We start from the raw sequence: 21,948 nt of genomic DNA on the forward strand, positions 1-21,948 counted from the left end.
TCCCCCTTTTCTGGCGGGTGCCTAACCTCTCTTGTGCTGGGCCAGCTGGTGGCCCAGCCGGTGGTTGGCCTGCTCCGTCTCTGCCGCTTGCCAGCTATGCCTCGGCCGCCGCAGGGGGCAGCACCATGCATGCGTGGCGCTCCCGGGCAGGAAAGTCCTCGACTTACGACTGGTTGGGTAGTTCTCAACTTACGACTGATTTAATCCTCGACTTACGACCGGTTGGGGTCGCGGCATTAAAAAGGTTGAGAACCACTGATCTAAGCAATTATGTGACAGAACATGGTCTTTTTGGTGTCTCCTCACCCTCAAAGAGTTTGTCTACTGCAGTCAGAAAGCCACCCACCCTTAAGACTCTGGTTGTATTAACCGCCCAGTTAATACTCTAGTTGCAAACAATATTCTTCTGCAAGGAAAACTCCCAATACAGGGAGAGTATAGAATTTATTTATGTTTATTTATGGAGTTAAGTACTGTTTATAAGCATAGGTAAGCTTGGAGAGGCATGGAAATCAGGGGTAGGCAACCTTGGCCTTTTATGACTTGTGGACTTCAACTCCCAGAATTCCTGAGCCAGCCATGTCTGGCTCAGGAATTCTGGGAATTGAAGTCCATGAGTCATAACAGCCAAGGTTGCCTACCCCCCCCCCCCCCCGGGCATGGTGAATGAGGTTGTTATATACTTGTTTAGAATTATTAAAAAAAAATATCTTGTGCCTTTTAATTTCTTTGCTTTACCACACTTGGTTATTTTTGCTTTCCATGAGTTTATTCTGAGAGAGAACAGTGTGCCGAATATCCTTTTTTTTTTTAAAAAAAATGATCTTACATGGCCCGAGTCTTCCACATACATTAATTGTCCCTTTAGGTCTCTGCTGCACCCAAAGTCTTCCAGGGAAATCCTACCCCAGATCGTGTGTTGTGGGGAATTTAATTAACCTGCCTAGCAGCAGCGTCTCCTCCTCTTAGCCTCCCCATCTATTGCAACGAATCTGAACAGCCTCCATTCTGCGAGTAAACAACCCACTTTTAAACCGGTCTTTAAACTCCCTCATACCTTGTACAATGCTTCTTCCCCCACCCCTCCGGTCACCTTTACTTAATTCTTTTCGTGTTCCGTTTTATTCCAAAACCCTGCACGGTATATATATATTGATGATCTCACAAGGCGATCGATTTAAACAGATTTGAAACACGGCATTTAGAGCTCTGAAGAGCAGCCGGCCTTTTCGCCCGGCGGGCGCTCCTCGCATACACCCTCCGCCCGCACATCCTGCCTTGCTCACCGCAGCCGCACCCTCGCATCCCCGCGGCCTCTCTCGCGGGCGCACACACCGTCGCTCGCTCACGCGCGCGCACGAGGGGGGGGCTCCATCCCACGACGCGAAGGGGGAGCAGAGTTCCCGAGGCCACCGGGGTCTCGGCGGACCAGACCGGGAAGAAAAGACGAGACGCTGGGTTGGCCCTGAGCGGCCGGAGGGGGGGAACTTCAAGAAGTCCCCACAACTCGCTGAGGGCCGCGGGCCGCGCTTCCCCCCCTCTTTTGGCTTGGACTGCGAAAGTCCAGAAGTGTGTGTGTGCGTGTGTAGGGGGGGGAGGGAAATGCCCCGACGTACTTCTCTCCCAAGCGCAGAGGAGAGCGCCTCCCGCCTCCCCTCCGCCCAGGCGGGCAAAGCCTTAGGGGCGTTTCTTTTGGCCTTTGGGCCGCCCCCTCGTGCTCGTCCCTTAGGCCCGGGCGGAGTGGGCGGTGCTGGTGCTCGTTCCTCAGCCAGGACGCCGAGCTAACTGCGTGAGCCCTGCCCGCCTGTCGCCCAGCCAGCCAGCCAGGCAGCGAACGAGCGAGCCAGTGGCCGCGGGACGGAGTTGGGAGTTTGTCAAGTGGCGTCTGGCGCTCAACGGGAGGCTGCTGGCCAGACGAGGAAGCCGGCCGCCCGGCTCAAGAAAGCTCGCTCTTTCTCCCCCACCCCGCTCCTCCTTCGCCTCCCTCGCCATGGCCGAGGCGCCTCACCCCGTGGAGACCGACCCTGATTTCCAGCCGCTGGCCCGCCCGAGGTCCTGCACTTGGCCTCTACCCCGTCCGGAGCTCGCCCCGTCCAGTCCGGGACAGACGCCCACCGCAACTCCGGCGAGGGCCGCGTCCCCGTCCCGCTGCGGGCGGGTTACGGCCCTCGGCGCCTCTTCTGCCGGCGCTGACCTGCTGAGCTTGCTGGAAGCGGGCGGAGGCGATGGCTTCGAGGCTGGCACAGGCAGTTCCGGAGCGGCAGACCTTGGAGTTTCAAGCAGCTGCCCTTGCGGCGAGTTTCCGTGCCTTCAGCACCCCCAGCCGCAACAGCATGCAGGGCCCGCCGCCTTGGCCTCGGTGACGGGCCCTCGCAAGAGCAGCTCTTCCCGCCGCAACGCTTGGGGCAACTTGTCCTACGCGGACCTCATCACGAAGGCGATCGAAAGCGCCCCGGAGAAGCGGCTCACTCTCTCCCAGATCTACGAGTGGATGGTCAAGAACGTGCCGTACTTCAAGGACAAGGGGGACAGTAACAGCTCCGCCGGATGGAAGGTTAGCAGGCCTTGGGGGTGGGGGGGTGGGTGGGATTGCCCCTCGCCCGTCCAACTCTAGCCAACTTTGTTTTGGCGTCTAGGAAATGCGGAAAGGCTACAAACTCTGCCTCGCCGAGAGGTAACGTGAGGCCGGCAGAGGCGAGGAGCAGGGAAGTGGAAAGAGCCGTGCAATAGCTGCCCAAGACCCTGTCGTTTCCTCCGCTTACTGCCCTTCCAAATCTGCAGAGAGCAGCGGGATAATTTCTAGTTGGCTCGTATGCATCGGTCGCCTTTTCCCTTCCTATTGATTCTGGGGTGTCTAGGGGTGGGGTATTCGTGGACTTTTAGTTTTCCCTCTGCGTCCTCTTTCCTCTTGGTGTTGGCAAATGAGGAGCCGCTCGGGCAGTGCTAGGTTGAAGAAGGGTCCCCAGATCCTTCGGTCTTTTTCCTGTCTTTGTCCCAGTTGCTATACATAACTCGCTAGACAGCTGGTTTCAAGCACAGCTGTGTCATTTCCTCTGGTATTTTTGAGAGGCCCTTTAGTGATCCAGGCACTTGAGCAGTTTTGCTTGACTAACGCAGCCTTTCCGAACTTGATGCTCTTTGAATCTTTCACGCTCCCACATGATAGTCCAACACATCTGGAGGGCTTCGCATTGGCTAAGGTTGGATTGAGGAATAACTGGATATTACAGGTTTAGCTGAATTGCCCGGTGCAAAGTTGACTTCTTTCGATATTTGCTTCCACATTGTACCAAGGCAGATTTTTCTTCCTGCTCTGAAATCTACCTGAGTTCATAGCCATGGTCAGTTAATCCATGTTAAGCATCTATATCTGATGGCTTTGAGAAAGTACAAACTAGGAGAAACAAATACTGTACAACAGTGTACTGTATACTCAACAGTATTTTTTTTTAGAAAGGTACTGCTACACTCATATTTTATTAATGTATCTTGGTGCAGATGTTACCTAATGGAGAGAAATGACTAATTGAGATGCTTGAGCTTTTGGGGGTTCCTTCCAACGGGCAAGATATTACAGCTTACTAATATTTGAGACTTTCTTTTGGGAATGGATATGTTTTGTTGGGTCCTGAATGGTCACTAGCTGTTTAAGTCCAATAATATAGTGTATGAATATTATCTCCACACTTTCCAAAGGAAAAAAAATGGAGTTGAGCACTGACATTTTTTGGTAAAAGGAAAAGAACGAAATTATTAATATAGCAAAGAGATATAGTGCTGATTCACAACAAACTCCCAGTGTTATAATGTGACAATTAGGAAAAAAAATGACAAATGCTGTGGCAATCTTCATCAAAGTTAGCCTTTTGGTGTGCCCAATATTGCCAATCCCAGAAGGACATTATATGAAAATATATGAGTAGTGGAACATCTTGGTAGCAGGTCATTTGAGAAAAGAAATAGTTTGTTGGCTTTCCCATCTCCATTTCTGGAAAAAAAACACTAGTTAGCAGTCATCATTTGTTTAGCTAACGTATTATTAAACAAAACATAACCCCCAGATTTAAAGTTTAGTTTCATATTAAATTAGCTTTAATTAATTCAATATTTTCAGTTCTAATAAATAGATCCCGTAAATACAATGAACAGACGAATAGTTTTCAATTTCAGCAAGGAAAAATAGGAAACACACTTCAATAAAGTCATGGGCAATCCAGTAAAGTAACTGTTCAAATGTTTACGGATTGTTGAGATTAAATGTTCAGTAGGAAGCTATTTCCAATTTCCTTTTGTATGGACGTAATTTCAAATATAATTGCTCTCTCTTGTTTATGTAGACAGTCATAATTTGAGTATGTCACAAATACTGAACTTCTCTACAGAAATCTGGTATGTGCTAATACGGTATGAAAGCAGGAAGTTCCTACCTTTAACAAGTTTAGACAAAAAGTGCTTTTCTTGGTGAAGGTAAACATTATTTAACCCAGCAAAATGTATGCTGATAAATATTTTTACATAGCATGGCTGTGCAAGGTTCTAGTTGCTGATGCCTACTGAATAAGGTCAACACAGAGTGAAAACATATGTACAATATTCAGTATTCAGTAAAATGTGTCTATTCTGTCTTATTCTCAGTGTTTGAATTGCTTAAAAAGTCAATACAAATATTTGTGTGCAATTTTGTTTGAAGTGTTCCACAATATTTGCATTATTTGGCAAGTACTTTTCCTTGAAATGCCATTTTTATACAATTCTCTACAGAGTACATTTGATGGTATATGTATTTTTAAAAATTGGAAATCAGGGATTACTACATTCCAGTTTATACTGGGAAAGTTCAGCATAATTTGGTTCATATTAAATTCAGATCAAATGAATGTCTTCTTCCCAGACACAAATAATTGTCTTGCATTTGACTGATGCAAAACCAAATGGCACTTATACTTATTCCATTACATTTCTATTCAGCAATTTTTAGCATTCAAGTAAAATCTAGTTTTGATAAATCTTGGTAATATATTTACTTTGAAATAATTATACATGATAATAATAAAAAAAACCTGTCTTTCTTGAGTGCTGGTATAATCTTGAGCCAGGCATTCCTGGTTGTCCATACTTTTTACCTCTTAAAAGATTTACCGGTAAATGCTCCTACAATATATATTGTACATTCCCTAGTTTTAAAACTTAAATCATTGCAAAAACAACTGATCAGACTGCAGTTTGGCTTAGCAAAAGCTGCAGCTTTCGAAATTTTGTTCGATGTGATATCTGTATCCCTTGAATCATAATAATTACGGTAGTATGGATACAATTAGAGAAACCGGATCTGGACTGTAAGAATCCTGATGACCACTAGATGGCAGGAAAGAGACACAGAAAACTCCACTTTGTTTGCTCCCATCTAGTAATTGTTTTGGGGTTTGCATGCCAGATCGGGTGACCTTAGAAAAAAATAAGCAGCCTCTGTGTAAAATCTGCATATAGATCACAGCCTACTGCTTGCTCTGCTGCAGAAATGCTGTTTGAGTCATCTGAGATTTCTGTCAGTAAAAGCAGCCAGAAGTAGATTTTAGTGATCTGCCCTCTTTTTTGCATTTCCAATCTGTTCTGGAAGCTTCAAAACAACATGGAAAATGGTATGATGAATTCTTCAGAGAAGAGGAATTGCCAAAGTGCTATCTTTTTTTTTCCCCTGTTCACGGTGGCCTCTGTACAAAGATGGATTTCAAATAGATAACAACTTGTGTTTAAAATTCTGTATTTCCTTCTGTGGTTTTGGTGATAATAACCTAATAAATCTAATCCTCAACTATATCTTTCAAAGGACAGTTTTGTCCTTTGAGCGCCAAGAAATTTGTGTGAATCAGTTTATTTGAGTTGTAAAAAATGAATTGTAACCTATCCAGGTTATATGTCAATAGCAATTTATTCCATTTTTATAGAGGAATTGGCTTCGAAAGATGATTTGGTATGATAGGATTAAAAGGAGACTCCTAATATAAGGTGTGAGTCTTTGTCAGTGTTTCAGCACCACAAACATCCTTAATGTAACTGTTCACACCTCTCAATGCCTTCTGTCTGAACTAATGGATTTATCAATTTGATTTTTGAATATAAGTTTTTCTCAAAAAGTAAATCAAGTAAGATAGATTCACTCATCCATATGTCAAAAGTGATAATGTAGATTTCATTGTGCTCTATATTCATAAGTCAGTACAGATGGTGTTGATGACAAACTACCTGTTACTGATGAAAATTATGTAAAATCTGTGTATTTGTTTCAGCTTACTTGTTTTCTGGACTGAAAATTGAGGACAATATTATAACTATCAAAAATAGGAGCTTCAGCATGTGCATGTGAATTAGACATTCCATATTAGAAAGGAATATACCAACAAAGCAGCAATTCGTCTCAGTTTTGTGAAGAGAGATCATCTGTTTCCTGAATATTTTTACTTTCTTGTTGCTTAAAGTACTGCAATTGTTGCTAATGAAAACTGTGACTCTCCCATGCTTAAATGTTCTTTAAGTTTTTGGGCAAAAGTTGGCAATTGGCTGTTTGGAGCTATAATTCCTGTAAAGTCAAGCCAGGAGAGTCAGTGATCAGAGATAATCTGAAGTTTAGAAATATCCAGGAATTAGAATTGTATCCTTTAGGGGTCATTTTAGTAATTCTGAAAAGTGAAAAAGTATAGAAGTTGCTCTGCTTCTAGTATGTATGAATATGTCTCCACACCTCAGCAAAAAAGGATTAAATGATACGGTTCTACTTCTCTTCAGAGTGGATTTTTTAAAAGGAGTTTTTTAAGGAGATAAGACTATATAGCAATAAACCGTCACACAGAATATTTTGAAACAGTGTACTAATTTTTGTTTGAAAACAATAAAAGAGTTTCATTGCACCCACTTTCTGAAATACTAGGGTTGCCTCAAGAAGATAAAAAATTATCCTCATCTGGTTGTGACCACCTGTTCCAAGTTGTACCACATGAACTAAAAAAGCCTCTTTTGTTTTCTGATCTTTTCATATTTTTAAAGTATTTAGGTTGGGGTAAAGCTCTTTTGTATAGGCTGGTCAGGAGAGAAAAGTCCTACTTCTTTTCCAATTTTTTTTGCAACTTGGAGAACTTTAGTGAAAAAGAATATCAAGATCAGTTGGACAGTGGCATTATTGTGAAGCTCCGATGGGCCTTTCAAGTGAAGTGAGAAATGAATTCTGAATTATCTGCATGGGTCTGAGGCACAGACATAAGAAAGTATAAAACTGATAATTTCTTTGTCTGCAACTTGGATTTTCTGGTTACATTTGACACTTTGATGATCTCTCATTAGAGTGGAAAAAATGACAGCCTCTTATAGGAAATAATATACTAATGATGTCTCCCCCTCATTCTTTTCTCGAAAAGTAAAAAGCTGCATCAGGTGCTTGTATTTCTTTAAATCCCAGTCATCCTATGTTGGAAAATTACATTTTTCTTTTAAACAAACCTTGCGTATATTTCCAGTGCTGGAAAATTGGAAATCACTGGTCCGGTGTTATAGTATTGAAGATACTATTTTTGCATTATTGGTTCATACATGCAACACAAGTTCATCAGATTGTCTGTGTATTAGGCTTCCATGATGTATGCTGGTGTTTCAGCTGAAGCTCACAGTCATGTCTTCCAAATTCAGATGGAAGCTGAAGTTCTTAATGTCTCACAACAACTCTTCATTAATAAAATATTAAATAAAATATTTTAGGATCTGTTACCTGTTTAATCTGCATGATCACTGCAACACTGAACATAAGTTTTATAACAAAATGGTGGCAATAAATTTGCTTACTCCTGAATAGACTTCTCTGCAGAAAAAATGCTGGTCTGTTATATGTGAATTCAAAGCCCACTAATAAGAAGGTTCATGGAAGTAGAAAAAATATGCTATATATGGAACATCTTAAATTGTTATTAGTAAATCATTAGATATTGTTTGTTTATTCAAATGATTTATGTGGCCACCTATCTTGGGACTACGACTCTGCACTGATTTACCAATTAAATTAAATGAGAAAAAGATGTCAGTGTTACCCATATAAATTATTTGCATGAAAAATGCTGAGTTTCAAGGCTTTCCTCTTTGGCAAATTGATTGGTTTTTATGCTGCAGCCATCCCCTCCCCAGAAGAACAAAACACCTGGCATCCTTCACCTGCATACTGTGCCTTGCTGTCCACTTTGCAAGCTTATAAAAGACATGTGAATTTCCAGCACTTCATATCTGGGAAACTGCTTTTAATATCAGAAATAGCATTTTTTCAGCTTGATACACTATTTGTATTAGTTTTATTATATTATTATGTTATTACACTGTAGTATATATGCTATACTATATTAGATTATATTTTATTATACATCATATTTTAAAAAAATTATGCTGACCATCTCAATGATACAGCGACTCCAGGTAGCTTACAATTTATTATGATTTTATATTTCTTTGCCCAAGAAGATGTTGTTTGGGATAGCACAATTAACTATAAAATTATGAAATATTTATTCAGTAGAAACTATTTTGAATGTTTTTCAGGGTAAATCAGGCACTTTTTTCTATAAATACTGTATTTTCTGAAAAATAGACTGTTAAAGATTTGTATACCTGTGTATGAAATCACGTTTTATTTAGAAATCAGGGAACCTTGGCTGATGTCAAAAAAATAAGTGAGACTGCATTTGGTTAGTACTTGATTGGGAGGTCACTACAAAAGAGCAGGCCTATAAGAGGCTGGGGAATTAAAAACGTAAAATAAAGCAGGGATAACCACTTCTGTAATGCCGCCAAGAAAACTACAGATATGAGCACATCACGAGCAGTTGAGCTCAACTTGACTTCACTTACAAGTTTAAGAACGGTAATTGAGAACACGGATTTGATTTTGAAGCCTGTCTATTGTATAATTTAATAGTTGTAACAGTGTTAGTACTACGGTAGTTTTATTATACTTTTTGTATAATAATAACTACAACACTAATAACACTAGCACTAATAACAATAATGCTAAGAATATCTTTTTGTAACTAAAAAGGGATGGACTTGTCTGCAATTCATTTTTTTCTCCTTTTTTTTTAATATAAGTAATAATAATTTATTAAATTGACATGCCACCCCACTCCCATTGACTCTGTTATTTCCCATCTTTCATTATTTTTTTCTGAATGTATTTTTTCCTGCCGCAATAGTAGAAGAAAATCATGCTCTCTGGTTCTTTTTGTTACTTTTTCCCACATTACTAGAGAAGTGGTTAGAAAACGGTACTTGCATGTCTAAATGCTAATTGAGGACACAGGTGTAATTTTGACACCTGCCCAGTGTACAGCTTAAAAAGCTGCAATGCTAAAAGCAGACCCCAAAGGGAATTTATTACTATTAAATAGCTTGGAAACGACAGCATGCTGCCATCCAATAATTGACTGCCAAGAGGCATGTTTAAAAATATTTTTTCAGGATATGCTTTCCCATGTTTTACTGCCTCAACATTTCCTCCTACTGATTACTGTAATGATTCTTCTTTTATATGCTTGCTTTTATATGCTTGGCCAACAATTTAAAGCTAGTCCTGTTAGATGGAAATTACAAGAAAGATTACTGGTTGTGCTACCCTTATACTTCCCCCCCCCTCTCTGTGTGTGTGTGTGTATGTGTGTGTGTGAATATCATTAATAAATCTGTCTTACCAGAGAAAATTAAACATAATATTGTATTCCCAGAGCCCACCTTTCTTAGGGAAGCAAGAACATGGATGATTACCATCATTTAGTGAAACTATGCATCTAAATGTATTTGAGTGTACATTTTAACTAAATATATGGTTAACATGGTTTTCTGGTACTTCTGTACTAACACTTCTCTAATGCTGGTATCCTTATAGAGACATGAAGAGGGAGTCAGCCATGTGATCAAATTCTCTCTTTTAAGGGGTATAATATGTAATGTGCATAAAAAGATTGGGGGTTCACTCATGCAGTTGTGGCTACCATCTTGACTTTTTTTGATATACACACCTCACAGATGCTCTGTGTTCTAGGGTCATTTGATTTTTATGGACTCACATGATGTCATTGTAACCATTTGCATTTTAAAGTGTTTTTTAAAATAAACTTCCTGTAATTTTTTGTAGCTTTTATGAGTAATAGTAATAGTAATAGTAGTAAAGTTGGAAGGGACCTTGGAGGTCATCTAGTCCAACCCCCTGCTCGGGCAGGAAACCCTACGCTATTTCGGACAAATGGCTGTCCAGTCTCTTCTTAAAAACTTCCAGTGTTGGAGCATTTACTGCTTCTGGAGGCAAGCTGTTCCACTGATTAATTGTTCTCACTGTCAGGAAGTTTCTCCTTAGTTCTATGTTGCTTCTCTCCTTGATTAGTTTCCACCCGTTGCTTCTTGTCCTGCCTTCAGGTTCTTTGGAAAATAGCTTAATTCCCTCTTCTTTATGGCAGCCCCTGAGATATTGGAATACTGCTATCATGTCCCCCCTTGTCCTTCTCTTCGTTAAACTAGACATACCCAATTCTAGCAACCGTTCCTTATATGTTTTATCCTCCAGTCCCCTAATCATCTTTGTTGCTCTTCTCTGTACTCTTTCTAGAGTCTCAACATCTTTTTTACATCGTGGTGACCAAAACTGGATGCAGTATTCCAAGTGTGGCCTTACCAAGGCATTGAAGAGTGGTATTAATACTTCGCGTGATCTTGATTCTAGCCCTCTGTTAATGCAGCCTAGTACTGTGTTGGCCTTTTTGGCAGCTGCTGCACACTGCTGGCTCATATTTAACTGATTGTCTACTAGGACTCCGAGGTCCCTCTCACAGTTACTACTATTGAGCATGGTGCCACCTATGCTGTACTTGTGCATTTGGTTTTTCTTGCCTAAATGTAGAACCTTGCTTTTTTCACCATTGAATTTCATTTTGTTAGTTAGTGCCCAGTGTTCAAGTCTGTCCAGATCCGTCTGTATCTGAAGCCTGTCTTCTGGAGTGTTGGCTATTCCTGCCAGCTTGGTGTCATCTGCAAATTTGATGAGTTCCCCATCTATCCCTTCATCCAAATCGTTGATGAAGATGTTGAAGAGTACTGGGCCCAGAACAGAGCCCTGGGGCACCCCACTACACACTTCCCTCCATATAGATGCAGTTCCATTGAGGACCACTCGCTGAGTACTGCCGGTCAGCCAGCTACGGATCCATCTGGTGGTGGTTCTGTCTACCCCACATTTTTCTATCTTGTCAAGTAGTAGGGTGTGATCTACTTTATCAAATGCCTTACTGAAGTCCAAGTAAATTATGTCCACAGCATTCCTCTGATCCACTAATTTTGTCACTTGGTCAAAGAATGCAATAAGATTTGTCTGGCATGATCTATTTTTGACAAACCCATGTTGGCTCTCTCAATCCAACCTACCTCACAGGGTTGTTGTTGTTGTTGTGGGGAAAATAAGAGAAGGAAGGAGTATTAGGTATGTTCATTGCCTTGAGTTGTTTGTGAAGTAATAAAGGTGGGGTAAAAAAAATCTAATAAATAAAATGAACAAGAAAGCCACTGCTTTTCTTATCGAAAAATACATTACTGTTCCTTGCATACCCTTGTATTAACGAGCAACCTCTGAGGAACTAGAGCACGGGTGTAAAACTCGATTGCGTCACATGATGTATCACAATGTATGACTTTTTCTGCCTTTGCGGAGCTGGGGTGGGCGTGGCCTGTGTGTGATGCACCTGGTCCACGGGCCGGCAGTTTAACACCCCTGAACTAGAGTCTGAAGTTTGTTATAGTCAGATTATATATTTTGTTGTTTTCTGTGGTTCTACTTTTGTAATTATGTAATGGGTTTTTAATGTTATTTTACTATTTATAGTTATTTACTATAGATTTTCATAACTACATTGCCAATTTGGGAAATGCTTTTTATTTTCCAGAACAATCACTTGGCAGGAGCTAACAGAATGGCACATTTAAAAACTAAATGCACACTTTAAAAATTTAGATGAAATGATAAACTGAAAAGGACCAGGAACAAATATGGTATATTTTCAAATATTAATTTTCCTCAATCAATGAAGCCAACATTCCATCCCTGATGAAATATTTAATCTCTTTGAATCACTTATAAAGTTATACAGGTGAGATAAAAATCTAATAAATCTATAAATAAATAAAAACAAGAGAAACTTTAAAAAAGTAAAAATGGTAACGTAGTCTAATGTACTTTATGAAATGTACACTTGTGAATTCGATACAAACTTTTTAAGAATTTATATTTAGTATTTCTGTCCAAAAGGATATTTGTTTAACAAGCTGGGCTTAACATTACATTTAAACACTGAGATTATCTTGCTTTTGAAATAAAGCAAACATACATCATTCTTGAAATATTATTATTGGTCTTAATCAATGACTTATATAATATACAAAGGAATGACTAAACTTGACTCATTTGGTATTTATGACATTCTTCTTCCAATGTACTGAGTCACAGGGTTACTATCAAGAAGTAAAATTTCTCTTGAAAATACCTCTCCTTTTGGGGGTGGGTTTTTTCCCCCTTTGGTATGCAAAAGAATGCCTTCTTCTGAATCACTTAAGTGTTCTTCCTTACAGGTGTGTCTGTTCACGAGGCTCATAACTTTTGGAAAAGAAATTAAATCTTGGTTCTTCAATCAGGTCTTTTATGACAGGGATGTCAAACTCGCAAGGTCACATGACATGTCGTGACTTTTTCTCCATTGCTGGCAATCGGGTGGGCGTGGTTTTGACATGACGCATATGGCAGTTTGACACCCCTATTTTATGATGTCATTTTAAAAAATGTAATCCCATCTTTGAATATTATTTTGTATCTCTTTATGCAAGTCAGCCTGATCACCCTGATTGGATGGGGAAGTTATCTGAACTCTCATTTTTCAACGGCATTGCTATTTTTAATAGGCCTTCCTTCTATATTAACTGTAGAAAAGAGATCTATGTGGCTCAACTTTAGTGAGACTGTTCAAGGGTCAAATCAGTAGTGATTTGATAATAGCTTAACCTGGACTAGCAAGAAGTAGTAAAATAGGGTGAAGCTGCAAACAGGCATTTAGATGCATTAGGAAAGATCTTTGTTTATCAGAAATAATGTAGTTTATTAAAATACATTTCTGTTGGTATTAAAAATATAACAGCCTAAGACAATAAAACCTTAAGAATAGATGCATACCCACTTAATAGACATGGTGATTGGCCAACTGCATTTAAAAATTGAGGGAACAATTAGTTAAGAATGAATTCTGAATACATATTACATAACAGTTGTGATGGAAGAGCATTGATTGGTAATACAGTTCTATATTAGAAGAATTTTGATTTTAGTTCTACTTTTAGTAGCTTCTAATTGATTAAAAAAAGCTATTACACATTATATGCTAAAGAACGGAAAGTATTTTAGTATTTTACCTGTACCATAAATATATGCCGCCTAATAATGAATAAAAATATAAATTCTCACACTTTCTTTTGCTGTCCTTAATGTGATGGATTAAATTGAAAACATGTGATTTTAATTGTTGGTAACAAAGTGTATAGAATGCTAAGAGCCATAGCCCAGGAGAGTTTGGTCAAAACAGTGGATGAAGTCTCATGGGAGGGTTGAGAAAGCAATAGAAAACAGGGTGACATAAAATATAGAATAGCTAATTGCAAGCCAGGGTCCGAGTTAGGAAGTTAGAGAAGCTGGAAAAGCCATTTCAGAGAAACAAATAAAAGAGGAAGCAGGAAAATCAAAAGATAGGGAAAGTGGACAAATAGAATACCATGTTTCCCTGAAAGTAAGGCCTACCCTGAAAATAAGCCCTAGCTTTGGGGTGAGGCACACATTTAAAAATCAAGCTGGGGTGGGGGTGTGGAGATGCCCCACGCGTCTCGCACCATCTTACCTTGCAGCCAGGCCTCTCCTTGCCAGCCCACTTCTCCTGCAGCATCTTCTGCAGCATCTTTTGCAGCCAGGCCTACATTTCTCAGTCACAGGCCTTACCAGAAGGCCAGTGCAGCTGAGAACCGAGCTATAGATTCAATCCATAGCTCGATTCTGCAAGACCTCTGCAGCCGAGAACCGAGCTATGGATTGAATCCATAGCTCGGTACGCAGCTGCACTGGCCTTCCAGAAAGGCCTGACTACAAAATGTAGGTTGGAATGCAGCTGCAGAATGAAGCTGCTCCTTCGCTTACAAGAAGTGGACTGGCTGAACGGGGCTGTTGGTGCCGGAGGTGAGTATAAAAGACACCCCCCCAAAATAAGACCTGGTCTTATTTTCAGGAAAACATGGGGTAGATAATACGGCTGACTACTCCTTTAAGTAGAGAATTGGGAGTGATACACACAAAATATTTCTGGCACTCTGTAAAGATCCGGTCTGAATAGCAAATATAATGAAACCTTGATTTAAACCACAAATTGGAAGGAAGGGGTTCATTAAATTGAGTATATCATCTGTAGTTACGCCATCATGCAAATGACATTATTATGCAAATTGGAACCATGGAAATGTTATCTGTTGCCTCTCAAGTCCATTGCATTGAGGCTTCACTGTATTATATCACTAATCCAAGTTAAAGAGGGTAATTGGCTTACAGCAGGGAACACATTCAAATTCCTTTTCTTCCATTGATAGGAATTGAAAATTGAATGGCATTTTATATGGTATAGATAAAGTGGCAGATTCCTGTTTGATATTATAGCACATTCTTGTATTTGGTAATTGGCAGCCCTGAAATATTGGCAATTAACATTCACAGATAGTTGAGATACCAGATTTTACATTTTATAAACTGCTTTTCAAAATGTAAAATGTATATATCAGGAGAATATATAACACCTGCGAATATATCAGGTGTTATACACTTATGTGTACTTTACAGTTTGGAGACATTTGATTGCTGCATAAAATCAGTTTTAATTAATAGGATAGACAAGAAGAGCACTTGCCCAGTCTAGCCACTGAGCCAGCAGTTCCTGTAATCTGAAGTGAGTATATAAGTCTTTAAGTGCTATTGCCATTGCCATTATTTCTGATCAGCAATAAATCAAAGAAAAGCAATTTTGTGTACAATTTTGTATAAATACAAAAATTGTATTTTTCACAGAATAAAAAATCAGGAGCATTCCCATTCTTGTTTATAGAGAAAGAGGTTCCTTTCTCCACTGATAGCTGAACTAAGGACCAGTCACTCATTGTCTCTATTATATTTATTTATTTATTTATCTGTATCCTGTCTTTGTTATTTTTACAAATAACTCAAGGTGAGGAACATATTCAACACACCTTCCTCCTCCTATTTTCTCCACAATAATAACCCCGTGAGGTATGTTGGACTGAGAGAGAGGGACTGACCGAAAGTCACCCAGCTGACTTTCATGCCTAAGGAGGACTTGAACTCACAATCTTCTGTATCTAGCCAGGTACCTTAACCACTAGACCAAACTGTCTCTCATGAGAAAAAGCTCCTCCCTTTGATTTGGGATTGTTCTGCACAGTGGGTGGTCCCAGTTAACGCTTGGTGACATAGATAAATGATCATTATTATCTACCTAGTTCCAGGTCACTGGGAGGGCACTTCCACCTGACTTTTACATCAAAAATAATGTTTTCTGATTTCTTCTGGGGCAAACCATGTTGTCTAGTTATGGGGGTTAACATGCTGTATTACATGTTGTGGTAGGCCCATGGTGGCGAACCTATGGCACGTGTGCTACAGGTGGCACGCAGAGCCCTCTCTGTGGACATGCATGCCATCGCCCCAGTCCTAGGCCTTCAGCTGGGTTTTATAAAACCTTTTCGCTTTTGGTCTCCGCCGCCATGTGCAAAAAAAAAAAGATTTAATCAATCAATTTCAACTTCTTGCGGGAAAAAAAAGATCTCGCAAAGTTGGAATTGATTGATTGAACTTTTTAGTCCCACCCAGTCTGCCATTACCACTGCAGCCATGCCCACCCAATGGATCACGCCCACCCAATTGGCCACACCCACCCAACGGGCCACGCCCATCCGGCACCCGACGATACATAAGTGGGTTTTGGGTTGCAGTTTGGGCACTCGGTCTCTAAAAGGTTCGCCATCACTGTGGTAGGCACTACAGTTGGTTGCTATATGCTGAGGAAAGGATACCACAGAGTGCTTCCTAAGCTTGGTTGTTTTCTTACAGATATTTCATTACTAGACTAGGTAGCATCTTCAGTACTAGGTTCAGTGCTAGTGAAGGATAATATCCCTTTTCTTCCAGTCACTGGTTGATCTCCTGGGCTGCATGCCCCCTTCTAAAGAGACCTTAACCAGTGAACCATTTTTTGTTTCCCCAGTGGCCCAATTAAATGTTGGATGATCTTCATTTTTTGCACAAGTTCACTGGTGGAATGATGAAAGTCTGTTTCTTTTTTTGTGGGGGGAGGGATGAACGGATGGTGGGTCTTTTGTTAATCAGGTGAAATTGACAACAGTTCTGCCAGCTTCCCCTTTGAGACTAAATGACAACAAGAATGGTAAAACTAATTATCTCGGGAAAAATAAACATAACACTGTTATCCTAGAACTCACTTTTCTTAGGGAAGCAGGGACATGATTGATATTTAATGAAACTGTACATTAAAATGTAACTGAGTGTACATTTTAACTAAACACATTGATAACATGATTTTCTGGTACTTCTGTATCTGATATTGCTATTCTTCGGCATCCAGAGGGAATCAAAGAAGCAAAGATGGCGGCTGCAATCATGTAATCTAAATCTTCCTTCCTTCCTTCCTTCCTTCCTTCCTTCCTTCCTTCCTTCCTTCCTTCCTTCCTTCCTTCCTTCCTTCCTTCCTTCCTTCCTCCCTCCCTCCCTCCCTCCCTCCCTCCCTCCCTCCCTCCCTCCCTCCCTCACTATTAGGCCACTGATATGAGGGGATTTTTATATGGTGACCCTCGGTAGAAGCCACGTCCTTTAAGATCTGCCCAGCTTGCTTTCCCAGCATGAATAGGTGCAGCAAAGAAATATGATCACAATTAAGTCCTTTAATCCAAAGATAAAGTGGCCATCGCTTTGGCCAAGTGGAGGAAGCTGATATCACTAAAGGGATTTCTTGAATGAACTTAACTTCTCTCTGGTTTATGCATGGGAGTCAGTCAAGCGACTTAAAGCTGTGGTGTGGAAGAACTTTAAGTCTGGTCCAAGAAGTTTAGGAGGAGATGATACAGCCCTTGGGCCAGATTACTCTTGAATTAAAATTTTACAATATGGATTTTGTCAATCTTATCGCCTCCTGTACAGCCTGACTAGTGATTAATGTTTATTTCTTAATTAGTTGACTTAATTTTCTACATATACATATAATGGGGAGAGGGTGTTAATTACTGTCTCTATCTTGCATAATCTTTTCATTTCTTCATGGTAAAGCAGTGATATTTCACCGTAAAAAAAGGCCACGATACTAGGAAGCCAGTAACTAAAAAAATCTCCTGCAGGAAAGAAATGCCAATTAAAGGAATATTAAATACTAATCACACTTAACCTGAAATTATGGATAACTGGCCAGGATGAATGAGTAGAACTTGCAATAAGGACACATTCAATTTACTTTGCAGGAAATCCTGGTGGATATAATGTTATTAAACATCATAGAAGAACTTGTCTTGTGTATGTCTCAGTAACCCCATTAAATCTAGCAGTGCTCATTTCCACCCCTTGGAGTTTAGATTTTCATCTTGAAGTGTGCGCCCATTGATTTTTGGAAAACCTTCTCAGCAGAACAAGAAGAATCTTGTATAAATACAACCTAAATGTATGCCTTTATTCTAGAGTTAAAGAACAGTGGCCTATAAAATAGTCTGATTTGTTCAGCCTTGTTGGATTATGTTTTTCCAGTTCTTTTTCCTTTCTTAAAATTAATTAGGGGTTGTGTTGTTTCTCCCCTTAAAATGCTGTTTCCTTCTAAATTCATTCAATGTATTAAAAACATGTCTTTTCTTTCCCAATGAATTGTGGGAAGAGGCTTTTTTTTTAATGTTAGTAGCAAGGCAAATTGATTCAGTTATTTTTAAACTTTCCTGTGAAAACAGCATCTGTGAGTGTATCACAATGGGTCATGATGTATTTCCTTTACCAGGATGAAAAATAAGTCATTTATTATTTCAGCTATGACTTTTTGACTCTTGGGTCTTTTAAATTAAAATAATGCAGGATGCTAGAAGAGCAACCTGGGTACCAAAGATGCTTGTGACTTAAGAAAAAATATAATATACAGTATCTTCTTGCAGGTATAATGCACATAGGATAAAGCAAAATAATTTCTTTTGGCTCATCAGAACAATTCTAATTTTCTAATTCATTATAGGAGCCCCACTTTCCTAATTTCTAGAGAAGGCAAAGCCTCCTCTAAATCTCTGGATTACAGGACTCCATAACTTTAGAGGCTGGTCTCCTTCATATCTAGCTTCAGTTCGTTCTCCTTGTTAATTATCAGTGTTGGCATCATGGGGAAGATCAGAATTCCCTAGCCACCATGCTAGGAATTGAAGTCCACTCACTGTTGAATTGCCACGTTTAAGAAACACTGGTTTAGTCTCTGAGTCTAAGACTTGTCTCCAAGAGGAAGGCGTAACAGTAATGGATGGTCTAGTGTTGAATTGGTCTAATGGACTCTTGTGGTGCCTTTATTATGGCACTGATAAGCAAAATCATACAAATAGATTAATGACTAAAAATGATCTTCGTAACTCTGAAATAACCAAGATACTTATAGTTTCCAAATCTTGTTTTCTGCTGAATTGACTGATTCCATCCCCTGATGGAAATATCTACTAAGCCAGGCCTGTAAAAACTAAAAATGAGAATTCCTAAATATAAATATCTGGAAGTTGACTAAGGGACTGTTGGAGAATCAAACCTATTTATTTTTTTAAAAAGTTTCAATTCTCAGAAGGTCCCCAACATATGCTAGAATTGAGGACACTCCTATATCTATAAAGCTTTATATTTCCAGTCAGAAAAAGACTTTCAGCAGATCTTAACTGAAGAACTTTAAGCATCTCTTATCAACATGTTGGAAGGATTATCAGTGGAGTTTTTAAACAGTAGAAGATGCACAAATGTCTAATGTATTCAAAAACCCCATGAAGAACTTCCTAGTACTTCAAAATACCTGCTTTAATTAGTCCCCACCAAGGCAGCCTTCATACCCCAGATTTGCTTTTTAATGGAGAGGAGTGTCATGACTTTCATTTACTAGATTTTACAAATTATTACATTTGAGTGTATGTTAGTAAGTTGCTTATATCTTTTAGTCAGTGGGATTTTGTATGTTGGCGTGCAAGGTAACCTGACTAAGAGATCCTAGCTTGTATGGAATAGCATGGGATACAACTTGTAGTACAAGTGAATTTTTTTTTTCTTGTCGGATATACCAAACTGACCAGCACTGTCTTTAACATTAGTAGCTAATGCAACATGTGTTATGATATAAGTAAAGATGGTTTATATCCTTTATCTTACTGAAACATGTTACATGAAATCTTTGATTGACTGAAGTGACAGTGATTAGTGGTGGTCAATATTTGTGGGCCCTTCAGATGACAAGCAAATCATAATCATATGGAAGATTATGATTTGGAGTGTAAAAATAAGTAATGTAGATAAAGGAGGGAGGGAGGAAGGGAGGGAGGTTGTGCATATGAAACTAAATACAGTGGAAAGTTTTCTGATGAATAGAGAGTTAATTAATACATGCAGAAAAGTTAAGGTTGGATTTAAGAGAAAAATCATATATCAGAAAGTACAAATTGTTGTCGTCTAGGTTCTTCTGATGTGTATGAAAATAGGAATCCATAGGGTTTTGCACTGTTCTCCAGTAAAAAATGATAATAGAAGAAGCAGAGATACTCTACATAGTTTAGTGGTTCTCAACCTGTGGGTCGGGACCCCATTTGGGGTCGAATGACCATTTCACGGGGGTCGCCAAACAACGCAGTCCGCCATTTTTTCCCCCTTTTCCTTAGTTGTGCTACTCCCTTTTATTCTATTGGCTTTTGAAAGCCAATAGAATAGACTCTCTTGAATAGAGTCTAATTCTATTGGCTTTCAAAAGCCAATAGGAATTGTCCAGGCTGTCTTGCCCTGCTGAGCCCGCCAAAAGTCCCATTCTGCAAACGGTGCTGTACCAGTTGAGTAGTCCTCGACTTATGACCGGTTGAGTAGTCCTCGACTTACGACTGGTTGGGGGTCACGGCATTAAAAAGGTTGAGAACCACTGACATAGATGCTGATACTTTCTGAATATAGAATATATTTGGTAGTATCAAGAATATATTTTAAGAAAAATGGACAGGAAAAACTCTGAAGTATTAGAATAAGAATAGAACATCTGAAAGGAGAGAGATGATTCTTTTATGCAAAATATTAATTTCCCATCAGAATGAGTAGAAAGTGGGAGTAACAAAGGTCAATATGGAAATGACTTGCAATAGAGTGAAAAGAATTACATGTTGCAGATCTGTGTGGAGCTATATTAACGATAAGAATAAGAAAAGATCCTTGGTGGTATGATAAATTTAAAGAGGGTGAGAAAAAAAAATGCACATATGAGATAACTATGCAAAAAATAAGGATAAGAGAAAGATATTTTATAATGTGTATAAGAAATTAATAAAAAGTTACAAAAATGTAAAAGAGGCCAGGAAAGATTAAAATTAAAAGAGGCAAAGAAAATGCAGACTGATTTTGATGGTTTTTTTTTTTTTTTAAAGTTTGGAAGTGGCTAAAGAGGGCTAAACAAGAAGTTCCAGCACAATGAAAGTTTCTAGAAATAAAAGTAAAACGTATGAGATTAAATTGAATGAAGCACTACTGGAAGGAGTATTTTAGAGATTTGTATGGGAATGATAGTGATATGTTAAAGAGTGGGATTAAAATTCAGGTTATAAATGTTGAAAATGGTAAAAAGTTGAAGGATAGACGTTGAATGAAGTACAAGCAGTATATGTGGAAGTAGACCATGTGTTAGAATGAATTGAATTTTAGATGAATGGTCCATCATTCAGCAGAAAATAAGATAAGATTTTAATACAGTATCTCCAACAATGTCTGAAGAAATGCATCAGAATGACAGCAACTTATTTTTTTGTTTGTTTACCTATATATTAAAACAAATGTCAACTTACTTATCAATTTATCTGAAGATAGTTCCAGTGAAGATTATTACAGTATCCTTTGAAAAATACTATAAGAACTTTATGACCCCAGTTGCGTAAATACTGCTTGCATTCTAAAATTAATCTAAGTTATAGCCAAAGAAAATTCAGCTTTGTTTTTATTGTCATGATGTGCCTAATCTAGATCTACTTTGCAATGTGTGCCAGCTTTCATTATGAAAGTTGGGAACTTTTAGGCAAGACAAATTCTTCGGAAGAAGCATCTCATGTTCTTTAAATTTATATTTTTATAAGAAAGCACATAACTTTTATCATTTTTTTGCTGTAATATGGTAAATTCACCAATGTTAAGTTTGACTCTATTAGCCTAGCTGCTAAAGCCAAATCAATACTTTAAGCAAATTTCTACTTCTTATTCTAATCTATGCACACTATCTATAAGGGCAAAATAAAAATGCAAGATGCAGCCTAAGAATCTAAAATGAGATGGAAGGAAGTTTTAAAAGTCTCCCTTTAAATGCTGATTACATAAATACACATAAAATACATTCAGTTTTGCTTTTGTCTCATCCTTGATGATCTGAGATGGAGCAAGGTTTGAAAATGTGTTTTAACAACAACTCTGCAAATCTACTTCTGTTCTCTACACCACTTGCTTCCTGTTCTACTTGCTAGGTAGAAGGATAAAAGAGAATTCACACATTACAATACAGCCTTTTCCAAATATTCATTTCAAAATAGCGCCAACAGTGCTGC

General features: G+C 39.1%; 1 protein-coding gene across 1 annotated transcript in view; it reads left to right on the forward strand.

The window, feature by feature from the left end:
• The first annotated feature begins 1,135 nt into the window (after positions 1 to 1,135).
• FOXO1 (forkhead box O1) overlaps positions 1,136 to 21,948 on the forward strand; it is a 43,911-nt gene continuing 23,098 nt past the window's right edge. Inside the window, exon 1 of the mRNA XM_039353304.1 lies at positions 1,136 to 2,554. Coding sequence (XP_039209238.1) covers positions 1,991 to 2,554 — 564 coding nt within the window. The 5' untranslated portion in view covers positions 1,136 to 1,990. The remainder of the gene's footprint in view (positions 2,555 to 21,948) is intronic.

This window comes from Crotalus tigris, unplaced genomic scaffold, assembly GCF_016545835.1.
Source record: "Crotalus tigris isolate CLP2741 ecotype Arizona unplaced genomic scaffold, ASM1654583v1 scf7180000018510.657491, whole genome shotgun sequence".
Lineage (NCBI taxonomy): Eukaryota > Metazoa > Chordata > Lepidosauria > Squamata > Viperidae > Crotalus > Crotalus tigris.